The sequence below is a fragment of the Gadus morhua genome, chromosome 16, assembly GCF_902167405.1.
Source record: "Gadus morhua chromosome 16, gadMor3.0, whole genome shotgun sequence".
Classification (NCBI taxonomy): Eukaryota; Metazoa; Chordata; class Actinopteri; order Gadiformes; family Gadidae; genus Gadus; species Gadus morhua.
Window position 1 is genome coordinate 3,215,965 of NC_044063.1, and position 26,308 is coordinate 3,242,272.

The 26,308-nt window shown below is 41.4% G+C and overlaps 3 protein-coding genes across 4 annotated transcripts in view; all 3 read left to right on the forward strand.

Annotated features, from left to right (window-relative positions):
- The window catches only part of LOC115560669 (uncharacterized), a 33,524-nt gene extending 18,023 nt beyond the window's left edge, over window positions 1-15,501 (forward strand). The window contains exons 7-14 of the mRNA XM_030380129.1: window positions 1,154-1,267; window positions 5,620-5,892; window positions 6,261-6,533; window positions 6,878-7,147; window positions 8,474-8,572; window positions 11,928-12,041; window positions 15,212-15,236; window positions 15,355-15,501. Coding sequence (XP_030235989.1) covers window positions 1,154-1,267; window positions 5,620-5,892; window positions 6,261-6,533; window positions 6,878-7,147; window positions 8,474-8,572; window positions 11,928-12,041; window positions 15,212-15,225 — 1,157 coding nt within the window. The 3' untranslated portion in view covers window positions 15,226-15,236; window positions 15,355-15,501. The remainder of the gene's footprint in view (window positions 1-1,153; window positions 1,268-5,619; window positions 5,893-6,260; window positions 6,534-6,877; window positions 7,148-8,473; window positions 8,573-11,927; window positions 12,042-15,211; window positions 15,237-15,354) is intronic.
- The window catches only part of LOC115560655 (uncharacterized), a 553,265-nt gene that overhangs the window by 512,371 nt on the left and 14,586 nt on the right, over window positions 1-26,308 (forward strand). The window lies entirely within an intron of this gene.
- LOC115560657 (uncharacterized) overlaps window positions 1-26,308 on the forward strand; it is a 360,390-nt gene that overhangs the window by 298,907 nt on the left and 35,175 nt on the right. The window lies entirely within an intron of this gene.

The window sequence follows — 26,308 nt, forward strand, 5'->3', positions numbered from 1 at the left end:
GCACAATGAAGCAGTCTTAACTGGCTGTTCTACTAAAAACCCTCCTGGTCTCTGATGCAATCCAACATTCATCAGTTAAAATATCCATGTAACCCGTCTATAATAAAATCCCTTAGATATGAAAGGCCTAATATGTAACATTTACCAATTAAATATACTTTGTTATATGTTATGTTGAGTTACTTGACCAATCTAAAATGTTTAAACAATGTTTAAACCCAGAGATATCCATAGTTTTATTCACAGTAATGGTCCGTTGTGCCATAGGTCAATGTGGATGGCGTCATATGGCCTTTACCCCCTGTGGGGGGGATTCAGGAACCAAGTCAATCGTTTCTGTCTAAACTGTTTAACGAAATAGTCATCTGAATTTATAACAATTAGGCTAGTTTATTTGAGTTATAAACGTGCACAAGCATACAACAAACATTCGCCCTGAGTTCGCCCTGCGCCTCTCTATTAGCGTCCCCAAATGGGAAATCAACCTCTGCCGCTCCAAGAGCTGCGCAAGCTGGAGTCTGCCGCATTGTCTAATACGAGGACAAGAGCGGCCACACCGCCACCGCGGCCACACAGAAACAGATGAAAGGGTGGCGAGGGGACAGAGCTAGGAACTAACATAAAATGATAGAGTGCCCTGCGACATTCTTCTTATATCAGTTTTTTGTGGATTACGTCTGCAGTGTTTTCACTCAATATTGGAAGGATCTCAAGAATCGCTCTCCGCATTAGTAACTTATACCCAAAAATATCGGAAAAAATAGGCTTACGGTTGAGAAATCCCAAAGTTTCCTTTAACTCTCTTTCAATCCAAATCTATGAACAGCTGGTACTTCCCATAATTCTACACTAACAATACATTCTGATTCATGGACTCACTTTGATAAATGACATGATACGTGACAAACATGATACATGATACAGTCATGTTATATTTATTTACAGCGTAATTCATGTGGGCTGTAAGATGACATGAAAAACCGGTCCAGGTCATGTTGAGGATTACTTTGGGTTCTTTGTGAAAAATGTTACATACACTGACACATTAATGTTTAAGCAGTATCCGAGGAAGTCAGATGTTACATTTCAGTATTTTTCAGAAAACTAAAAAATATTTAACGCAATTTGCAAATTCTATTGATTTGTCTTTCAGAACCTCTGATGACATCAGGCAGTAGCGGACCGGGGAGCTTGTCCAAGCCTGAGCTGTCCGGCCCTGTGGACTCTGAGTCCTCACTTCCACTTGCAATGCCTGGTAGCACGCAGGGTGAGTTCAAGACTCCTAGTTGTACGAGTTATTAGTCTACATGTACAATACAATACAATACAATACAACTTTATTTATCCCACTAGGGGCAATATGTATAACCCTCTATGTCATGGTCACCCACCAGATGAATACGTAGTGTATCCTTTTAACATTTTTAAATGTTATATATATATATTTGGCCTGTTGGGGGTTCTGGGATACAGATTTTAAACCTATGGCTTATTTCGAACATAAGTCATATGCATGACTAAAGGGTTTTTGGGGTCGTCATGCAGTGACTAAAAAAGAAAGATGATCAACGATGGCAACTCAAAGCAGGTGTAAAAACCTAATGGAGTAATAATAGATTATTTCTTTAAAAATGTATCAGCTTAAGAATCCACTGTCCACTGATATGGTTTTAAAGCTATTGTTATCCAATGTTTTATCTCAAAACGACTTTAAATGCACTTGGATAAAACCAACAATCGTACTTGCATGTCCCACAACCTCGCTAGCAAGCTCAGATTATTTTGGAACTATGCATTTCTAAATACAGAGGTACGTTCATGTTCGTGAGACTAATTATCATGTTGTGTACGATGTCTGAAAGCAACTCCGTTATGCCAACGTTAGCTTACGAGAAGTGATTAACGGCTGATTTGGATATATTTCAAACAAAGTAGGCTGAACCAAGCAACCTAATGTGGAACCTTACCTGGGAAAGAAATATGAACAAACAAGATAGGCCTAGTTCCTTTTATTACTCAACTCAATTACAATGTGCGCGAAACTACTGTCTGTGTTTGGTGAGTCTAACAATCATTTTAAAGTCAAAAGTGTTCTCGACACAGCAATTTTACCAAGGATGCACCGGTTGGTATCTTGTAGGAACTTGGCAGCACAGATACCCCAGAATAAATTTTTGCATTTTAGCGAAAAGCGGCAAGCAGCAGAGCAGACGAATAACGCAACGTGTTTTTTTTTAATTATCGTATGCATTCAAATTCTATTGATTAGTCTTTCAGAGCATCAGGAATCGATCTGCTGTTTTCATACGGTGATGTTTGTGAGATGATTGTGTAACAAATGAATAGCAAGTCCAAGGTAACGATCATGTTCTGTAAGATGTCTGAAAGCAGCTCCATTATGCCAAGGTTAACTTATGAGTGATTAACGTCTGATTTGGATCTAATTCAAACAAAGTTTGAACCAAAAAAATAAATCTTTAACCCCAAACTTGTAAAGAAATATGAACAATCTATAGTTTATGTCATTGCTTATGGTATGTTTGGCAGATATAGGGCATGGAAATGATCATGGTAAAACAAGAAAAAAGGTATCTGTAAAAACTACAATTTCTCTGAACAGGCAGGAGGAAAACATATTCCAGCAAACTGCTGCTGGACAGCAGTTTAAGTCTTAAAGAAACAAGGGACACACATCATGTTTTATAAAGGAGGTTGAGGACCTTCACAGGCCGATATACAATATTTAATAAAACACCAATTTCAGGCCGATACAAACCCTTGTCCACATTATTCTCAATATCAAAGTGTGTCATTCAGGGAAACAACATCAACCATACTCAGTGGAGAAGGAGAGTCCAGGTATTCAGTTGTAGTCACTGCGATATGCAATGCAACACGCTAAAACAGACAGAATAATTTGTAAGAAGGGGAAAGTTGGTCTGATTTCAGTAATATTTTTCTCAGGTGAAAGAATACAAGTCTAATTATACTTTTAACATAGAGAGAGAGAGAGAGAGAGAGAGAGAGAGAGAGAGAGAGAGAGAGAGAGAGAGAGAGAGAGAGAGAGAGAGAGAGAGAGAGAGAGACTGAAAGAGACTACATTACTTGTACTGAAACTTTGCTAGTCTCTCTTTCAGTGCAGCAAAGCGGTAAATGACTTTCTCATTGAAATCACGCATGTTGAGGACTAGTTCCCTCTCCATGGAGAGCATGGCCAGTGCATTCAGACGTTCCTGGCCCATTGAATTTCGCAGGAATGTCTTAATTATTTTCAAAGTTGAGAAACATCTCTCAGCTTCAGCTGTTGTCATAGGAGTAGTTATGAGAATGTTCAACAAACTCACAGTCTCAGAGAAGGTCTCCTGGAGGTTGTAGCTCATGATAACCTGGTACAGTGCCAGTGCACCACAGAAAGCCTTGATTCAGGATTCTCATAGATCAGAGACAGCTCCGTCTTGAGCTTTGCCTTGTTCAGCGAGGGATATGTCTTCACAGAGGCATTCAGAGCCTCAGCAGGAAATGAATGGCAGTACCTTTCAAACATATTCCTTGTACTAAGGTAGCACTTACAAGGTGGCCAGTGAAAGAGAACCTCGCTTTGATGTGAGCCAGGATGGTGTCACAGACCTCTTCAGACAGCCTCTGCTTCGCCTCTTCTGTCAAAGCCGTCCTTGGTCTGTCGGTACCTGATGGCCCTTGCAGCTGGTCAGAGTCTCTGAATGCAAACAAACCAATAATGTGTTTGTTAGGCTGTGTACAGTACTGTAGTCTACGTGATGCACATGTTCACACTTTATCCAGTAAAAATATGTCAGCATATCCACTTAAAATGGGCAGGAATGCATAATGTTAGTGTTAAACACAGTTTTTTATCTATTGTGTTGGTAACTTCACTCATAAATCTATCTACAGTCAAGTATGTATTTAGACAAATACGATAAAATATCAATATAATATGGGCAACCTTTTATGTGTGGTTGTTCAAGACACACTGAAGGCATGATGAGTATACCCACTTAAAATGGGCAGGGATGCATAATGTTAGTGTTAAACACTGTTTTTTAAGCTATCCATTGTGCCTCGCCTAACCAGGATGTCCAGCACAGAGTAAAGCAAGCTAGATTACACCACTGGCAATATATTATAAAAAATAACATATATTATAAAAAAGAACACAAATACAGTTTCCTTTAATGCATATGTTCTCATAACAAAGCTTTGCTTTGAGAAGGATCAAATAATATAAATCTTATCTTACCTAATGGTCTGCACGCTGCTTGTCAAGCTCTCGAGGGCACTTTTGATGATGACTGCTGCATCAATGTCCTTCTTCTTGGGCCTCTGGTACAGAATGTCGAGGTGCGACCGCTTTTTTTATTGATTTTGGTCTTTGTGGTCCTGATTGTTTTAATGCCAATTTATCTGAATTGGATCGTCGACTTAAAGGAACTTCTTTCAGAGACCCAACGGAATTGCACACATTAGCAGCCATATTGAAATTAGCAAGTGACTTGATTGAAGATATCCCTTTGCTCAGTTACGTATGACGCAAGCACGTTAGGGCGAGTCCCAAATCCCGATTGAAAATGCATTGAAGGCTCATATTCCGAAAAGAATAGTTTTAACATGACAGTCAACCGAGAACCCTGGGGCGATTTTCCCCGTCAATGAATTCGCCCAGAGAGGCGGGACCATTTGAAACGCGACTTGAATCTGACGATTCTGATTGGACAATGATAATATGTCTAGAACACTGAAAACTACTTTTGCTGCGATAGAATTTGTTAGAAAAAAAATCCTCTTTCTCCCAGTTCGTAGTGCGTCGCCCAAATCGCCCCTATACACCATCCGCCCCTGGCCTAGGATTATGACGTGTCCAGCGAATCGCTTGAGAAGGCGGTCGCTGGGGACGGCGGTGCATGGGCTGTGAATACCTCGAGGGCTGCTTGCAGACAGTCCTAGTTATTATTATTATTATTATAAATGCAGGGAGCGAGGGATCAAAGAGGGAGAGGGCGGTTCTTAGTTGTTTAGTTTCATAACCTTGCTCTCTTCTGCTCTTTTCTACTCTCTCTTTTGAACTTTCAAATCTAATAACAGCTGGTATTTAAGATAAATCTACACCCACAGTACATTCTGATTCATTGTCTTACAAAAGAACATCAAATATTACGATATCTGCACCAGACAGCCAATTTTATAATGTCACACCTGTAAACAGAGCGCATGGTACCGTGGCTGCAAGCTGCTCAGGGCCACACCCCCACCCTCCTCCTTGACCCGCCTCTCTCCTCCTCATTTATATTAAAGCAACAGACACCAAAACAGCGCATTTGGGGGAAGCTCAATGTGCGACTGGCTCGGAGTGGCTGTAACTCTGCACCACGGCTGAATTTCGGGAACGTATTTGAATACTGTGTTAGTGGCCCACTAATACCTACGTGAAAGCATCCATAAAATAGCATGTCATGGGACCTTTAATGTAGGCTGTGAATTAAGATGAACACAGAAGCTTAGGTAAAGTTGGGAAATTCGTTTTTTGTGGCATCTTGAACCAACACTACCACCACAAGTGGTAATCTAAGAAAAGTTGTGTTTTTCTCTTGATTTGTCTTTCAGAACTTGGAAGGATTCGCTCTAAATTAGTCGACATGTTGTTGGACCCAGATGTCATCAATCTCCTGCGTTACCTTAGGGAGATGAATGTGTTGAATGACGAGGAGAAGGAGACTGTAGAGGGGTGGATAACAAGTGAAGACAAAGCACGTTGTCTCATTGATACGGTGATGAAGAAAGGGGCGAGAGAAAGTAGCGTGATGGTTGATTATTTGACGGAGAAACCCCCTGAACTATGGCCGACCCTGGGTCTGACCCCAACTTCTGCTCTGATCAGTGAGTTTAACATGTTCATAAAGTTCCCTTAACAGGTTAGTTACGTTTTTCAGCAACTCATTTGCTGAAGTTTGGGGTCAATCAAAGGAATTGATGTTAAGCGTAATGCAATACTTCACCTGTAGGGGCACAGAATCACGTATAAACTGTGTGTGTGTGTGTGTGTGTGTGTGTGTGTGTGTGTGTGTGTGTGTGTGTGTGTGTGTGTGTCTGTGTCTGTGTGTGTTTCACAGGCGAGTTGTGATTTTGAGTGTATATTTTAAAGAATTTATCAATTATTATCCCAGAAATTGTCAATGCAGAGATAATTTGGTTGAGAAGAAACTTACATTTGTTTAATTTGCCTTTTCTCTTGATTTGTATTTCAGAACTTGGAAGGATTCGCCTTAAAGTAGTCTACACGTTGTCAGACCACGATGTCATCAATCTCCTGCGTTACCTTAGGGAGATGAATGAGTTTAATGACGAGGAGAAGAAGACTGTAGAGGGGAAGACGACCAGAGAAGACAAAGCACGTTGTCTCATTTATACAGTGCTGGGGAAAGGGGAGAGAACAAGTAGCCTGACGGTTGATTATCTGACGGCGAGGCACCCTGAACTATGCCTAACCCTGGGTCTCACCCCAACTTCTGCTCGGATCAGTGAGTTCAGCATGTTTATAAAGTTCCCTTAACATGTGTGTAAAGTTTTTTCAATCAAAGTAATTGCTGTTAAGCGTAATGCACCACTTCACCTGTAGGGGCCCAGAATCACATATAAACTGTGTGTGTGTGTGTGTGTGTGTTTTTGTGTGCGTGTGTGTGTGTGTGTGTGTGTGTGTGTGTGTGTGTGTGTGTGTGTGTGTTTTACAGGGGAGTTGTGATTTTGATTGTATATTTTAAAGAATTGATAAATTATTATCCCAGAAATTATCAATTCAGATTATTATGTTGAGAATTTTCTTTTAATTCATTTAATTTGCCTTTTCTCTTGATTTGTCTTTCAGAACTTGAAAGGATTCGCTCTAAATTAGTCGACATGTTGTCTTACAACGATTTCATCAATCTCCTGCATAACCTTAGGAAGTTAAATGTGTTGAATGACGAGGAGAAGAAGACTGTAGAGTGGAAAACGACCAGAGAAGACAAAGCACATTGTCTAATTGATACGGTAAAAGAGAAAGGGGGGAAAGCAAGTAGCCTGATGGTTGATTATCTGACGGAGAAACACCCTGAACTATGCTCAACCCTGGATCCGACCAAAACTGCTCAGATCAGTGAGTTTAACGTGTTTTTAAAGTTCCCTGAACATGTGTGTAAAGTTTTTTGTCCATAACTAATTTGCTGAAGTTTCAGTGTCAATCAAAGTAATTGCTGTTAAGCGTAATGCACCACTTTACCTGCAGGGGCCAAGAATCACATATAAACTGCATATTTTAAGTGTGTGTGTGTGTGTGTGTGTGTGTGTGTGTGTGTGTGTGTGTGTGTGTGTGTGTGTGTGTGTGTGTGTGTGGAATCACTTGACTAGTCCAAATGTGGTCATTTGTGTAGACTTGTAGACTCATTTTAGACGTCTTTTTTATGCTACTTCTATAGTTTATTTTATTTATTTACATGTTTATGTAATAAACATGTTAATGATTATGGATAAATGGATAAATGATTATGGACCGATCAATGGCTCTCCCTCCCTCCGTCTAGCTCGCATGCTTTTGACCCACCCGTAGGCCACATGCCAGTGCACACACACACACACACACACACAAACAAATACACGCCTAGGCCAATTATTGACTGAACTTTTCCAACAAACCACATTTTCAAGTAAATAAACAGATAAATGCAAAAATAAATATATATGTATAAAAAACAACTTGATTACTTAAAATAAATAAACCAGAAAATGTAAGATAGCAACAAAAAATCATAATACACAAATATGACATCGTGCATACATTTCCTGCACCTGTCATACGCTTCCAAATGACGTCCAAAAACCGTATCCAGTTCTAAGGTGAAATGCTACAGCTACAGGAAACCTAATGGTACAGAAAACATCTTGAATCATTAAGAAGTAGTATAACAAAGACGTCTAAAATTAGTCTCAATTTGATGTTGAAAAGACGTCCACAAATGACCACATTTTAACTAAATAGCCCATATTCGGAGGTCCCACAGAGGTCAACATTAGACGTCGAAAAACGACGTCACCTGGCGTTACAAAACAACCCCTTCAGTGGACCGAATTTTGACGACCAATAATGACACAGAAAATACGTCACTCCGACGGCATTGCGCAGTGTGATCATGTATACATTTCCTGCAGCTGTCATAGGCGTCCAAATGACGTCCAAAAAATGTATGACGTCCCAAAAAATGACGTCCAGAATTGGCCATGTACCGACCTGATATAAACAGGATCTGCACGTCTATCCAACGTCCAATGTTTAGTGGGTTGGTTATTCGTGGCACTTTGATCAAACACTGAAACAATTTGGTTTACCAGAAGTCAACTGAGGAAGTGTTTATTTTTATTTCAGTATTTTTTTTGTCAATTTTTTTTCAATTAATGCCATCTCAAATTCTCTTGATTTGTCTTTCAGGGTTTGGTGGGGATCCGTCATTCAGTATCAAACAGGAGAGTCCTGGTCTGATGTCCCCGTCTCTGCCCCTCGAAATGCATGAAGGCGATAGCAAGCTGGGTAAGTTTCAGTCTCCTACACTGTAAAAAATAAAAAGTTGAGAAAACTCAAAATTGCAAGGCAACTTACTGCAATCAATTTTTGAGTTTTGAGCCCATCAAAAGATCATTTTCTTCTTTAGACAAACTTAAAAGTTAGAGTTATACCAACTAAGATTTTTATATTTTTCAAAACTCAAAAAAGTAAGTCAGGGTTGTTAACTTAATATTTCAAATTAAGGTTAATATTATTTAAAAAAAAAAAAAATTCAAAGAATGCAAAACAAGTTTTAAGTTCACATTATTAAAATTAATAAATGGAAACTTCCATTTTACATTTCTGAATGCCAGACAGCAATAGAACAAGCAACATGTAGCTAGTTCAGCTGCAGAGAATCGCTGTCTGAATGCAGCAAACCAAAGTGCAGAACAAGTTTGACATTATGGTTAAATTTGTTCTGCACGAGACGGCAGCTCAGGTTAAACGGTGACGCAACTCTCGTGCCTCATACACCGCACGATCCCGAGAGCTGCCTTTATTTAACACACACCCGCAACACACAGCGCATCGCACACCCAACCAACGGACATGCAAGTCTCGGTAACGGTGGCGGCAACACTACACACAATAAACAACACACAAACAATAAAGACCCCAAACCCGTTAACCCCACTTAACCTAACAGAAACAAATTGACAAAAGGCAATAAACCCCTTTTTCCCAACCGGCATCACGAATACCCTCACTCCCCGGGGGGTAGGAGTCGCCAAACCCTGTATTTTCCAAAGTGTCGAAATGCGCATGTGCACCGTAGTTGGCCCAGCCTCAGACAGAGTCTGACTTAAACCCGTGAGTCTTGCTAACAAAGATACTACAGTGAGCCCAACTCTTGACCCAAAACTCAACATTGTTGGTTGGACTAAATTGCATTGCACAGTTGACATGAATACTTAATGTTTTATATTCATTTTACTCAGAAATCATAATGAGACCAACAATTTTAAGTTTTCGTTTTTACAGTGTAGGTTTAGGACTATTAAGTAACATAACCCTCTATATCATAGTTTTGCCCTATCAAAATACATTACACAACACACACCAGATAATTACAGATCATATAATAACATAATAAGACCTAATTTAATAAATACATTATTTTTTTTAAAGAAGGTCAAAGGTGTGTGGCATGTTCTGGAATATCTTTGGGATCTGGGATAACAATTCTAAACCTATGGCTTGTTTCAAACATAAATCATTCGCATGACATATGGCATATATTTTATATCATAAACTTTTTGTGGAGGTCGACATTTTACTGAACCGACCAGAGTCCACGCATTCCATTTCTATAGCTTCTCAAATGACAAAGACTGGAGAGCACTTGGTCAGACATAGTTCTTGGCAGTAAGGTAGGGGGGGGGGGGGGGGGGGGGGGTGTGTGTGTGTGTGTGTGTGTGTGTGTGTGTGTGTGTGTGTGTGTGTGTGATGTAAAATCCCTCCTGGTCTCTGATGCAATCCAACATTCATCAGTTAAAATATCCATGTAACCCGTCTATAATAAAATCCCTCAGATATGAAAGGCCTAATATGTAACATTTACCTATTAAATATACTTTGTTATATATTATGTTGAGTTACTTGACCTAAATGTTTAAACATTGTTTAAACCCAGAGATATCCATAGTTTTATTTACAGTAATGGTCCGTTGTGCCGTAGGTCAATGTGGATGGCGTCATACGGCCTTTACCCCCTGTGGGGGGAATTAAGGAACCAAGTCAATCGTTTCTGTCTAAACTGTTTAACGAAATAGTCATCTGAATTTATAACAATTAGGCTAGTTTATTTGAGTTATAAACGTGAACAAACATTTGCCCTGAGTTCGCCCTGCGCCTCTCTATTAGCTTCGCAAGCAGACGTCCCCAAATGGGAAATCATCCTCTGCCGCTCAAAGAGCTGCGCAAGCTGAAGTTTCCCGCATTGTCTAACGCGAGGACTTCTTAAACCGTGGCACAGGTCTCAGAAATGCTGAGATGAGCTCTGCTCCACACATGATTCGTGATGGAAAAATCTATCATGTTGTTTCCCCTTCATCATGTAAGTTGTATATCCTGTTCCTTGCATTGTCTAGCCACTCTACCTTTTCCTAGCGTTATCTAACATTAACCTTTGTGCCTGGGGTATACCGGTCACGAGGGAGCAGAGATCCCCTTATGCATTCTCCTCCTTGATGAGAATACAGGAAACTCTGTCCTTTAAGTAAATATTATTTGATTTGCTCATTGACAATTATAATGTAGGGTCTCATAGTGGTGACTTCTCAGTTTGATCCTTTGACCCTTGACCACCCCAATGGTGTCAGCCCTTATTTTTTTGACAGAAGAGGCCTAATGTATTGATATGATACGTCAATAGCAATCTAGCTTAAATGTCTTCTCGACACGCCCATTTTACTCAGGATGCTCCGGTTGGTATCTTGAAGGAACTTGGCCGCACCCCAACAACAGAGCAGACCATGAGCGCATTGTTGTTGTTTTTACAATTTTCGTACACTATTTCATCACTAAATTCACTTCTGATAAAGTTTTAGGCGAGGAGTCAACTGTGTAGATTTCGTATTCAGGGGCAAGCTAGCTAGCCAGCCGGCCAGCAGCTCTCTGAGACCCTCTCGCCCCACGTACCACTGCAGCTAACAGGGCAGACGGCGGACGACAATGGTTGAAGAAAAGCAGGCCAACAACTGTCTAACATTTATTTGATCAAATAAACTACAGAAGCAGTATGGAAGGGTTGTTTTTGTTTTTAATAGACTTTACATTTTTAGTGTACAGTTGAGGAGCAGTTTGAGCTTCAATTGTTTTCGGTGATAAGCCTGGTTCCTATTTTGGAGGAATGCAGGTGTCCTCTGTAGTTTACACAATACCAGTAAGAGCGCACCGTCTCAAACTCTCAACAGCGTTCTGCATGCTCAGTACTCCTCTTCTCCCCTTAAGGTTGAGAAATCCCAAAAGTTTCCTTTAACTCTCTTTCAATCCAAATCTATGAACAGCTGGTACTTCCCATCATTTTACACTAACAATACAATTTGATTCATGGACTCACTTCGATAAATGACATGATACGTGACAAACATGATACATGATACAGTCATGTTATATATGTTTACAGTGTACTTCATGTGGGCTGTAAGTTGACATGAAAAACCGGTCCAGGTCATGTTGAGGATTACTTTGGGCTATTTGTGATTTTTTTAACATACATTGACATATTAATTAGTTAAGTAGTTTCCGAGGATGTCAGATATTACATTTCAGTATTTTTCAGAAAACCAAAAAAATATTTAACGCAATTTGCAAATTCTATTGATTTGTCTTTCAGAACCTCTGATGACGTCAGGCAGTAGCGGACAGGGGAGCTTGTCCAAGTCTGATCTGTCCGGCCCTGTGGACTCTGAGTCCTCACTTCCACTTGAAAAGCTTGGTAGTACGCAGGGTGAGTTCAAGACTCCTAGTTGTACGAGTTATTAGTCTACATGTATAACCCTCTATGTCATGGTCACCCACCAGATGAATACGTAGTTTATCTTTTTGACATTTTAAGGCTAACATTTTTATGGCTTATTTCGAACATAAGTCATATTCATGACTAAAGGGTTTTTGGGGTCGTCATGCAGTGACTGAAAAAGAAAGATGATCAACGATGGCAACTCAAAGCGTGAGGAGTAACAAATAAATGATGGATTATTTCTTTAAAAATGTATCTGCTTAAGAATCCAATGTCCACTGATATGGTTTTAAAGCTATTGTTATCCAATGTTTTAGCTCAAAACGATGTTAAATGCAATTGGATAAAACAAGCAATCGTACTTGCATGTCCCACAACCTCCCTAGCAAGCTCAGATTATTTTGGACCTCAGCATTTCTAAATACAGAGGTACGTTCACGTTTGTGAGACTAACTATCATGTCGTATATGATGTCTGAAAGCAACTCCATTATGCCAACGTTAGCTTACGAGAAGTGATAAACGGCTGATTTGGTTATACTGTATTTCATACAAAGTAGGCTGAACCAAGCAACCTAATGTGGAACCTTACCTGGGAAAGAAATATGAACAAACACGATAGTTCCTTTTATTACTCAACTCAATTACAATGTTGGCGAAACTACTTTCTTTGTTTGGTGAGTCTAGTCTAACAATCATTTTAAAGTTTAAAGGGGACCTATTATGCTTTTTCGACTTTTATGACCTATAAACGTTGTTATAATGATTGATAGTCCTGTTCAACCATACACAAAAATGATGTAGATTTTCGGGAAACTCTTCCTCTCATCTGGGCACTTTCAGCATTCTCTGTCAACGCTCGGTTTCGTCCTTCTCCGCCCCCTCGCCCCCCTCCTGCCAACCCAACTCTGTGGTGATTGGTTACCTTCCTTGAAGCACGCGCGCGGGCAGATTCGACCATGCATTTGGGGGCGTGGCAGGAGTGCCTGTACGTAGATGATTTCCCGGAAATGTGAACAAGTGAATCGCAATCGTTGTCCCGAGTGTTTAGCGCTCTGCACAGCCACCCCAGTGTCAGCAGGGAATACGTTGAAGTGCATGTACGTCATTATTTGACACTTTAGTATGGTTAAACATGACTTTCAATCATTATAACAACGTTTATAGGTCATAAAAGTCGAAAAAGCATAATAGGTCTCCTTTAAGATTAAGTTTGCATTTTGCAATGAACGGTCAAAAGTGTTCTCGACACAGCAATTTTACCCAGGATGCACAGGTTGGTATCTTGTAGGAACTTGGCAGCACAGATACCCCAGAATTCATTTTTGCATTTTAGCGAGAAGCGGCAAGCAGCAGAGCAGAAGAATAATGTAACGTTTTTTTTTTTTTTACAATTATCGTATTCATTCAAATTCTATTGATTAGTCTTTCAGAGCATGTTCTCTGTTCGATCTACTGTTCTCATATGGTGATGTTTGTGAGATGATTGTGGGACTAGTGAATAGCATGTCCAAGGTGACGATCATGTTCTGTAAGATGTCTGAAAGCAGCTCCATTATGCCAAGGTTATGACATGAAAATCTCACTTTATGAGGTTTTCTAACCTAAATATGAGTTCACCTAGCCTGCCTATGGTTCCCCAGTGGCTAAAACTTGCGTTTGGTGTAAAACGAGCACTAGCTGTTCTGCTCGCCTTTGAAAAAACGGAGGCTCCAGCGAGCTGATTTGGAATGTCTTTATTTATGTCGTCATAAAGCATCTAAGCTCCTTCCCTTACTCTGCCTGGCCCGCCCAGAGACGTTGGCCCGCCAATGAGACACGACCGTGCGAGCGCCACATGTGTGTGTGTGAATACACACACTGTAACGCAAGTGTTTCTTGTCGGTTCTTTGACGTCTCTTGTATTTCCACAACGAGACTGTAGTGGGGGTTATCTGAGCCATGGTTGAGAAGGAATTGGGGGAAAGGAACTTTGGCTTTGACTCGCTGAAGTACATGAACTGCGACATGCCGCCGGTTGCCGCGAGGCACCATCGCCCGGCAGCGGGCAGCCGGCAGCAGGCAGCGCGCGGTTCAGTCGACTTCAGGTTGATGTGAAAGTGGAAGAACCAGAGACGTTGCAGAACCCGACAAAGTCGTTTGTGATTCATAATATCGTCTGGAGGCGCACACAGCTTTTGGCCGTGATAATATGTATTATATGATATAGATATCTATGTATTATATGATATTATTTAGATATAGAGCTCCAGGACTGTAACGCAAGTGTTGTACACTTCCTTATTATTTGGATAACCGTTCTGCTTTTGGTGTTATGGCGCATATCACGTCGGACTCTCGTCTCTGGTATTTCTACAACGAGACTCGTATTGGGGGTTATCTCAGCCATGGTTGAGAATGAATTGGGGGGAAGGAACTTTGGCTTTGACTCCCTCAAGAACATGAACAACGAAATGGAGGAGAAGGGATTGTTGGCGGCGAATGTCTCCCGCTTGAGCTGTGGACGTGGAAGACGTGGAAGAACCAGCATGGTACCGTGGCTGTAAGCTGCTCAGGGCCACACCCCCACCTTCCTCCTTGACCCGCCTCGCTCCTCCTCATTTGCATTATAGCTACAGACGCCAAACAGCGCATTTGTGGGAAGCTCAATGTGCGACGGAGTGCCTGTAACCCTGCACCATGGCTGAATTTCGGGAATGTCTTTGAATACTGTGTTAGTTGCCCACTAATACCTATATTAAAGAATACAGCGAACGTTTAAAAATGGCCTTTTTTTTAAACACTGATGTATTTCTAAATATAGCACCAAACCTCCTTAGTAGCTTGATTAGGGTCCCTACGCATAAAGTTATCCATATTAGTGTTTAAAAAATCCCGGTTTAAAGGTTTCGCTGTGCCCCTAGCCAATAACATTTGGCTAGGGGTGAGTTTATTGGGGCTTATTTGATGAGTACATGCCAAAACAAAGACCCTGGGTTAAATTTTTGCCAGAATTACACTTTAAATGTAAGAGAATTTAATTTATGCCTATTTTGAGGGTGACTTTATTTCAGCTCATGTATCAAACATACAATTTGTGTGTGTGTGTGTGTGTGTGTGTGTGTGTGTGTGTGTGTGTGTGTGTGTGTGTGTGTGTGTGTGTGTGTGTGTGTGAGACAGGATACCTTTTATAGGTTTGGTTCAGGTTTGTAGCCTCACTTTATCCCCTCACACCAATTTCTCAAGTGGTAATATCTGCATTTTTGCGTCAGAATGTGGAACTTGACCCGCCTGTGTGTGGATTGTGTTGTTTCTTTTTCCAGACAACGTCTATGAAACCCGCTCCCCAGGGCAGGATCTGTCGGATAAGCAGCTCCGGGTTGTTGCACAAACTCTTGGACGAAGGTGGGAGCGGGCAGCCATCCACCTGGGGCTGACTGACGAAGATCTGGACGACATCAAGAAAGAAGAGATGGCTGAGTTCAAGCAGAGACGGAAAATGTTGCTGCTGTGGAAGGAGCAAAGACCAGGAAAGGCCACAGCACAGGACCTGCTGAGTGCTCTGGAAGGGCTGAAGGTCCTACTGGTCAAAACTCGTCGGTCATTGGAAGGTAACGTATTTAACCCAAACCCAGGGTCGTCATAGTGGGATGAAAACTTTGATCGGGGGAGGAGGAAAACACATTCCAGCAGTGGTGCTGGGCAGCAGTTTAGTTCATGAAGGAACAGGGGACACACATCATGTTTTATAAAGGTGGTTGAGGACCTTAACAGGCCGATATACGATATTTAATTAAACGCCAATTCCAATCTGGTACAAACCCTGCTCCACATTATGCTCATGAACAAAGTGTGTCCTTCAGCATGACCCATACTCAGTGGAGAAGGAGTGTCCAGGTATTCAGTTGTAGTCACTGTGATATGCAACGCAACACGCTAAAACAGACAGAATAATGAATTAGAAGGGGAAGGTTGGTCTGATTTTAGTAATATATTTCTCAGATGAAATAATGCTATTCTAGTAATACTTTTAACATTTTGGTCAAAACAAAGCAAAGGTTCAAACAAGACATCAAGATTTTTAACACAGGCACTTTGCGGGAAGACCGAGCCATCGAGACATAGCGGGACCGCTTAGAGGGGCCGTCATCCTCAGCAGACAGTCCTTTTGAAGTGTGACTGATCCGCTCCCCACCAATCACCAGCCACCACCTGTGAGTGAGAGTGGGAGTGGGAGAGAGTGAAGGAGGGAAAAAACAGCACCTCACTCTGGTAGGGAGGGACAACACACTCAAATACAGACTCAAATGACCCATGGTCCTAGCAATTACATACAGTCTTTGTGCATTTAACTAACTAGAGCTCCACTGACCACGCAGTTCTTTAACTGCTTTTTACTGTTGTTGACCTAGTGGGGTATACTTCTGAATCTGAGATGTGTTCTGTTCAATGAATTAATTAATTGTAGGTGTGCTATTAGGGCAGAGTTATTTTTAATTGGCCTATTTTTTACAAGTATAATCCAAACAATGGCTCTATAGACAGCCGATTGAGAGTTGAGTGTAATTTGAATATTTTTTCCATTATTTTCCAAGAAATTATTAACATTCATTGAGTTATCAATTTGTAACTACAAAACGATATAATTATTAAAGGTGTTAAAAATAGGAGGACCGTGATACAAAATCTACATTGAAGGAATTCTGATTCATTGTCTTTAATTAATTTCACCCAAAGTGACAGCACACTGCGTAAGTTTAAGTCTTCTAGTTTTAGCAGTAATAAGTCTACCTGCATAACCCTATATATCATAGTTCTTCCCTGTAAAAATACATTTCACACACACCATTTAAAAAGTTCATCATATCATAACATAATGAGACCTAATTTTATAAATACATAATTCCTTTTCTAAACAAGGAATATCTGTTAGGATTCTGGGATACAAATTCTTAACCTATAGCTTTTTTCAAACATACATCATACACATGACTGAAGAATATTTTTGAATATGAATGCAATCTATTTATATTTCTAAATAGTTGAAAATGGTCACACGTTATCTTTAATCTGGTGACAATGAATTGAACCGGGTTCATAAGGAAAGGCAAGGCAACTTTATTTATGTAGCACTTTTCATACACAAGGTAGACTCAAAGTGCTTCACATATAAACATTATCATACAATAAAATAAAATAGTACATAAGTGAAAGAAAACATGCAAAGAAATGAGTAAAATAGAAAGTTAAAAAGGCATTTTAGCAATAAATTAGGAAACAAAACAAAGTTAAAAAAGCTTTTTAGAATCTTAAATACTTTTTAGCATTTAAGATTTAGCAGAAAGCTAAAGCAAACATAAAAGTCTTCAGTCTTGTTTTAAAGGAGCTCAGTGTAGGGGCAAGTCTTGAATCCTCAAATCCCCCCCCTTTTTTTCACTGCAAAACAGATGCGTTCGCTCATTGTCTTTCCTTTGTAAAACCGAGGGGGTATATTCCCCCTTCATAAAGGAGCCAGCTTTTTTGGTTCATTGGAGCAGGCGGGACTACGCAAGGTGACCTCTTTAGAATAATTTGCATACTCTGAATGTTTATTTTATTATTCAAGCCACTCGCATGCAAGATACTACATCTGAGTTTAGGCTACAAACACGATTAACTATTTACAAGTGCAAAAACGCAGACATATCCTTTGTGGATTCCACCGTCTCTCCAGTTGAAGTGCTCATGTTGCTACGTGATCAACTCCTCTACCCAAGTCCTGCCCCTGCTACCGCGATGCCGTTTGATCACTTTTCAATGAAAATGAAACCCCCAATATGTGTAGGGTTCGAGAGGGGACATTGGGGTAGGAAAAAATCAAGATGGTATATTTCCTTGGTCGGTGTAACTGCGAGGACCATGCCAGGAAAACAATTCAAATAAGACGGGCATATTTGGAAGCGTAAAAACGCTTAGTGAATGCCTCAACTTCTTTTGACCACTTTGTAATTACTTTGTGATTTAGCTATTGCTAAATCTTATTGAAAAAAACACCATTAAGTGGTCAGCGGCTGTGCAGTGTCTGATATTGTCATCAGTTTCTAGGACACTAAACAGTCAAATTAAAACTAGTTTCCATTAGGCACTTGCATCAAATAAACTATAAACCATCAAAAACTCCAGCTTTTCCGTCTGCCCACTTAGAAATGCGCGATGACACTTGAAATCACTTAGTTAAGGGTTATTTTTGTTTTAAGTACACATTATATCTATATATTTTTTTTTCTTTTGTGTACGGTCGAGGAGTAGGTTAAGCTTCAATTGTTTTAGGTGATAAAGTCTGGTTCCTATTTTGGAGGACTGCAGGCGTCCTCTGTGCTGTGCACAATACCATCAAGAACACACCGTCTCAAACTGTCAAAAGCGTCCTGTGTGCTTGTGACCTTCAAGTTCATTCTTCCAAGAACAACTAGCAAGAACGTTCCTCCCACTGATTGTAAAATGAAGAGTTGATTACATGAATGTCCGTAAAATATAGTTCGGACCAAAACTAGAGAGAAGGCTCACCTCACCACCACCGCGGCCACACAGAAACAGATGAAAGGGTGGCGAGGGGAGAGAGATAAGAACTGATATAAAATGAAGAGTGCACTGTGGCACTTCCATAGGAGTCACCAATAAATAGATAAATGAATAATAGATCAGACCTGGATGGACACAATAACAAACAGACCGTGATCAAAAAGGTAAAGAAACAAGTTTTATTTTTCTGTAGGGATCCTTTCCATAATGGTTATATATAATGTGAGCCGGTCAGTGGTAAAACCAGCACATTAAGAGGACGTACATCGACGAGCGCTTTGCCCCAAATGATCACATTGCAGATGTTTTTTGTGGATTACTGCTGCAGTGTTTTCAATCATTGCTGGAAGGATCTTATAAATCACTCTCCCCATTAGTCACTTAGACCCAAAATGATAGAAAATAGGCTCAAGGTTGAGAAATCCCAAAGTTTTCTTTAACTCTTTGGATCCAAATATATGATCAGCTGGTACTTCACATAATTCTACACTACAATTATATGATACATTCTGATTCATGGACTCACTTTGATAAATTCCATGATACGGGACAAACATGATCCATGATAATGATTATTATATATTCTTACAGCAGGCGCGTGCCGTCCATATTAGCAGGTGGGGCAGCAAACTACTTGCAAAAGCATGCTCCCAAAAAAATAGTTCCTCAGTAAATCATGGCTCCAAGTCTATTTTTAATAATGTGAATTTCACATTAACTATATAGTTTCTGTAGACTTTCTGACTATTTTTGGTCTGTTGACATCACATTTTGGGTGATGGTGGCGATTCTAGTTGAGTTTAACGTGTCATGCAATGTGGGGCAGGATAGCTCAGCGACCGCGTTCCTCCGTATGTTTATCGCATAACCCTGCAGGCTGCAACAAGAATTGCAATCCGCGCAAAAAGACGCCTTTATGGTCGTAAAGTAGTCTGCCCCATGGTCATACTCTAGAACTGTTTTTACTCAAATTATTCTGCGCGTATCTTTCATCGTTTCTATATCAGATGCAGATATGGCGAGTGGTGTTGCACCTGTGATTAACATTGTTGAGTTTCTGTTAAAAAAAACATTTGAGAGGTTCAAATGGGAAGAGAAGTTAGAAATCAAACAACTTGGCCCAGACAGACCGGACATAAACATTATAATGGTTTACAGTGTACTTCATGGGGGCTGTAAGTTGACATGAACAACCTGTCCAGGTCATGTTGAGGATAACTTTGGGTTATTTGTGAAATGTTTAACACACACTGACACAATAATGTTTAAGTAGTATCCGAGGAAGTCAGATGTTGCATATCGGTATTTTTCAGAAAACAAAAAATATTTAACGCAATTTGCAAATTCGATTGATTTGTCTTTCAGGACTGATAAAGAATACATCTGCTGGTCTGATGACGTCAGGCAGTAGCAGAGAGGGGAGCTTGTCCAAGTCTGAGCTGTCCGGCCCTGTGGACTGCGGGTCGTCGTTTCCAACTGAAATGCCTGGTAGCTCGCATGGTGAGTTCAAGTCTCCTAGTTGTAGGAGATATTAGTCTACCTGTATAACCCGTGGTCGCTCACCAGATCAATGTAGTTAATCTTTATTAATTTTTGAAACAAGTTTCATTTGGCCTGTTGGGGGTTCTGAGAACACATTTTAAACCTATGGCTTATTTTCAACGTAAGTCATATGCATAACTGAAGGGTTTCTCTGGTCGTCATGCAGTGACTACAAAAGAAAGATGATCAAGGATTGGCTACTCAAAGCAGTTGTAAAAACCTAATGGAGTAATAAATAAATAATGGTTATTTCTTTAGAATGGTATCCGCTTAGATTAAGATGGTGCAGAAAAGGAGTCAACTAATATGGTTTTGAGCCATCGTTATCCAAAGTTTGATCTCCAAATGGCTTTAAATGCAACCAACAATCCTACTTGCATGTCCCACAACCTCCCTAGCAAGGACCGATTATTTTGGACCTCTGTATTTCTAAAGTCCTGCATACCTTCATGTTTGTGAGACGAATGTGCAACTAATGAATAGCACGTCCAAGGTAACTATCATGTTGTGTAATATGCCTGAAAGAAACTCCATCATTCCAACGTTAGCTTACGAGAAGTGATTAACGGCTGATTTGGATATATTTCAAACAAAGTAGGTTGAACCAAGCAACCTAATGCGGACCCTTCACCTAGGAAACAAATATGAACAGACACGATAGTTCCTTTTATTACCCAACTCAATTGCAATGTTGGCGAAATTACTGTCTGTGTTTGGTCTGTCTCGTCTAACAATCATTTTAAAGTTTATGATTGTAAATGCATTTGGCCTTCTGCGTTCTTGTCTGTACTTGCCTTATTGGGTCTTTGTAATACGTACTCGGATGCTGACCAAGTACTGTCCTAATACACAAGTTTGCATTTTGCAATGAACGGTCAAAAGGGTTCTTGACACAGCCATTTTACCCAGGATGCACCGGTTGGTATCTTGTAGGAACTTGGCAGCACAGATACCCTAGAATTATTATTTTTACAATTATCGTATGCGTTAAAATTCTATTGATTGGTCTTTCAGAACATGTCAGGAATCGATCTGCTGGTCTCATACAGTGATGTTTGTGTAACCTATGAATAGCACGTCCAAGTTAACATCATGTTGTGTAAGATGTCTGAAAGCAGCTCCATTATGCCAACTTATGTTGTAATTTGAATGTATTTTTATCTTTTTTTCCAAGAAATTATTAACATTCATTCAGTTATCAATTTGTAAGTACAAAACTATATAATTCTTAAAGGTTTTAATAACGGGAGGAACATGATACAAAATCTACAATGAAGAAATTCTGATTCATTGTCTTTTATTAATTTAACCCAAAGTGACAGCACACTGGGTAAGTTTCCTAGTTTTAGGAGTAATAAGTCTAACTGCATAACCCTCTCTATCATAGTTCTTCCCTGTCAAAATACATTTCACACACACCAGTTAAAAAGTATATCATATCATAACATAATGAGACCTAATTTTATAAATACACATTTACTTTTTTAAACAAGGAATATCTGTTGGAATTCTGGGATACATATTCTAAACCTATAGCTTGTTTCAAACATACATCATACGTATGACAGAAGTATATATTTTTGAATGCAAACTATTTATATTTCTTAATAGTTTACCAAAACAAATTGGTCACACATTATCTTTAATCTGGTGACAATGAAGTGAAACGGGTTCATTATGCATTTTTACACTGCCAAGCAGGTACGGTCGCTGCTTGGCAGAGTTCACAATTTCACTGTCTTGCTTCTTGTTATCCCGATGAAAGCCTCGTAAGGAACCTTTCTCTGCTACTTTCGTAGATTGCCCCATCTTTCACGTCTTCGTTAAATTCGACTGCATCCTCTTCTCTCCAACGATAGTCAGCAGCTCACGTATTTCTCCAGTTAGAACTACTCATGTTCCTACGTCATCAACTCCTCTACCCAAGTCCTGCCCCTGGTACCGTGATGCCGTCTAATCGCTTTTACATGAAAATGAAACCCCCAATATGTGTAGGGTTCGTGAGGGGACATTTGGGTGCGAAATCAAGACGGTATATTTCCTTTGTCAGTGTAAATGCGAGGACAATGCCAGGTAAAATTTTTAAATAAGACGGGCATATTTGCCAGTGTAAAACCGCTTAGTGGATGCCTGAACTTCTTTTGACCACATTGTAATTGCTTTGTGATTTAGCTATTTCTAAAGGCCTTATTGAAAAATACACCATTAAGTGGTCAACGGCTGTGCAGTGTCTGATATTGTGATCAGTTTCTAGGACACTAAACAGTCAAATTAAAACTAGTTTCCATTAGGCACTTGCATCGAATAAACTATAAACCATCAATAAATAAATATTTGTTGACTATATAAACACTGTACGACTGTATACCAGCCTGCCCTCAGTACTAATGTGCGAAGGAGACGACGGGATACTTGAGTCTTTTGAATAGGTCATTTATTGCTGCTGCTGCCAGCTCTGGTCAGAGTTTTAGGGGCCACTCACACTAGGGCCGTGGTCCCGTGCCCGAGCTCATTTGCATACTAAAGTCTAGAACGTTTGGCTAGTGTGACCACGCCATCCGTATTCCAGCACGGAACAGCCCCTTGGCCACGGCACACTTGGGAGAGGAGTGCCGTGGCCAAAGTACAGATGCTAATGAGATGACACGCGCGGATACGCAACATGAGCTGGATGACGTAGTCCTTGCGCGACCCTTCTTTCTTTATAGGTCCATGCCCTTCTTCCCCACAACAATCATTTTAAACAATGGCGGCAAGCGGTTCACACGAGTGGGTTTACGTTGGCGCGATAGTGAAGTCGAGTGTTTACTTGAAATTTGGGCTGACGACAGCATTCAAGTCGCAGTTGGACACCACGCTTGGTGATGACGTATTTATCGCATGACGTATTTATCGTATTACGACGTGATGACGTATGTATGAAGGAGCAATCGTGCCCAGGCCACGGCCTTTGGGAGCAGTGTGACCACGGGCCAGCGGGGGAGTGGGGAGGGGGGAATCGTGCTGAATCTTCCTGCTGCACGGAACAGGCAAACTTGCCTAGTGTGAGTGCAGAAAAAGAGACAGAAAAAAACAGAGTTGGTCATTCGTCAGAAACAATTACAACTCAATAATATAAAATACCCTATCTAAGAAACAATAAATGCAAAAATACAAAATAAAGAGTTTAGAATTAAGTTTCCCATACAAAAATACAAAAATAATAATTTAAAGATTCCATGGCATGCTAATTTATGTATACCTTTATCTAGCTGTTAGTGGGCCCCTAATAAAGTACTTGAAGACGTTCGAGAAATTCAATCTTGGTGCATAATTACAGCCACTACGAGCCAGTCCCACAATGAGCTTTCGCCATTTTTTAGAGGCGGGTCAAGGTGGAGGGTGGGGGTGTGGCCCGGAGCAGCTTGCGACCACGGTACCATGCGCTCATGTTTCAACCCAGTCTCACGGAAATACGTGACACTGTCACGTCATTTAATCTATTTATTCGTGATCTGGGACACGTATTTTCAATTTCTTCGTGCCAAAAAGCACACATTTCTAACAATATGACAGCTTTTGGCCACCCGTTTCTACTTTCACCTTGGATTCTGAGAAATTGTGACAATTCACAGATATATTTTAAGCAGGTGCGCTGCTCTGTAGGCAAACCGTGACAGAAAAAAGGTAGCTGCTTCATCTCTTCTTTTTAGAATGAGTTTGAAATTTGTGTTTTTGGCACCAAAAAATTTAAATTACGTGTCCCAGATCACGAATGAATAGTTTAAGTGGTGTGACGTGACAGTTTCACGTGAGACTGGGTTGCATGTTTACAGTGGATGTATCGCAATGGCGAGGCACACACAGCTTTCAGCCGTGTTCTGTAAATATTCTACAACACGCCGGGTGCGTTGGGAGTCCTGGAGCTCTATATCTAAATAATATCATATTATACATAGATATCTCTATCATATAATATATATTATCACGGCCAAAAGCTGTGTGCGACTCCAGACGATATTATGATTCTCAAACGACATGTTGAGTCTTGAGTCATGAGTCATGTTCTCCGACGTCTCTGGTTCTTCCTCTTCCAGATCAAACTGAAGTAGACTGAACCGCGACATGGAGGAGAAAGGGATTGTTGCTTGCGATTGTCTCATGACGGAGCCCCGCTGCCCGCTGACGAGACACCACGCCTCGGATGCGGGCAACGCCGAGACGGTGATGCCGAAACAATCGCGTGCAACAATCCCTTCCTCCTCCATGTCGCGGTTCATGTACTTCAGGGAGTCAAAGCCAAAGTTCCTTTCCCCCAATTCCTTCTGAGCCATGGCTGAATTAACCCCTACTACGAGTCTCGTTGTGGAAATACAAGAGACGTCAGAGAACCCGACGTGTTATGCGTCATAACACCAACAGGAGAACGGTTATCCAAATAAAAAAGAAGTGTACAACACTTGCGTTACAGTGTGTGTATTCACACTGCCATCTATCCCGCACACTGGAAATTTCTCCGGTTCACGTTTCAGAACAGGGCTTACGAATACCAAGTAGTCCCGTTCGGGCTATCGTTGGCCCCGAGAGTGTTCAGCAGGTGTGTGGAGGCAGCACTGTCACGGCTAAGAAACAGCGGCATCAGAATATTCTCTTATCTGGACGATTATGTTCCATTTCACGCGAACAGGCACTCAGAGATTCTACTACAGTGGTAAATCATCTGAGGACTCTGGGATTCTGCGTAAATTGGGAAAAGAGCCATGTGGACCCCACACAATGTGCGGAATATTTGGGTCTACACATAAACTCTCTCTCTTATCGCGTCACACTATCAGAGAGGAGACTAACGTCTCTCATGCAGTGTCTCTCCCTCTTCAGGCAGGGAGAGACCGTATCGTTCTGGTTATGCCTACGCCTACTTGGCCTTATGGCTTTGGTGATATTAGTAGTACATTTGGGGCTTCTGATGATGAGAGATTTTCAGCGCTGGGTCGCAGCACTACGTCTGTGCTCCCGTCGCCACCTGAATCGCAAGGTGAAAGTAACACCAGCGTGTGTTACCGCTCTCCGGCCATGGTCGGTGCGCATGGTTCTGACAGCGGGCGTCCCGCTGGGGGCGGTGTCGTCCGGGGTAACCATGACAACGGACGCGTCCTTGTCAGGGTGGGGTGCGACAATGATGGGCAGAGCAGTGAACGGCACCTGGAGCCACAATCTAGCTCAGGCTCACATAAACCTCCTGGAACTTTGGGCAGTGTTCCTTGCTCTAAAACACTTCCTGCAATTTATCCACGGCCGCCATGTCTTGGTAAAGACAGACAATTCCACTGTAGTGGCATACGTGAACCAGCAGGGCGGCACTCGCTCACTGAAACTACACGAGTTAGCTCGAGAAATTATCTTAAATCTTAAATGCCCTAAATCTTGTGGAGCAGCACCAGGCTCCTGTCCCTTCGGGCGACACATGTACCAGGTGTCCTGAACAGAGGAGCAGATCTTATGTCCAGAGGAAACCCCCTGTACGGGGAGTGGACTCTTCACCCACAGGTTGTGGGACAAATATGGCGGAGATATGGCTTGGCAGCCGTAGATCTCTTCGCCTCGCGGGAAAACACTCAGTGCCCGTTGTTTTTCTCCCTGTCAGACAGAGTCCGTCGCTAATCCTGATAGCGCCGTGGTGGCCATCCAAACATTGGGTGGCGGAAATAATACAACTCCTGGCGGGCGACCCATGGCCCCTTCCCCTGCGCAGGGATCTCCTCTCCCAAGCGGGCGGGGAGATTCACCATCCGCACCCGGACCGCATAGCGCTCTGGGCTTGGCCCGTGAGAGGTGGAACTTGAATGCGGCAGGCCTGCCTGCACAAGGTCGTTGACACTATTCAGAATGCAAGGGCCCTTTCCACTCGCCGGCTCTACAGTGGCAAGTGGCGGGTTTTCTAGGACTGGTGCGACTCGAGGCACGCCATTCCATGTCAGTGTTCCGTGGTGGACCTACTGTGTTTCCTGCAGGGATTATTGGAAAAGGGTAAGGCCTTTTCCACGATTAAAGTGTACTTGGCGGCCATCTCAGCTTGTCATGTTGGCTTTGGGGATAAGCCTGCAGGGCAGCATCCCTTGGTTTGTCGCTTCATGAAGGGGGCGTGTCACAAGCTCCCGGTTTCCAGGCCCCTGGTCCATTTGTGAGATTTATCGG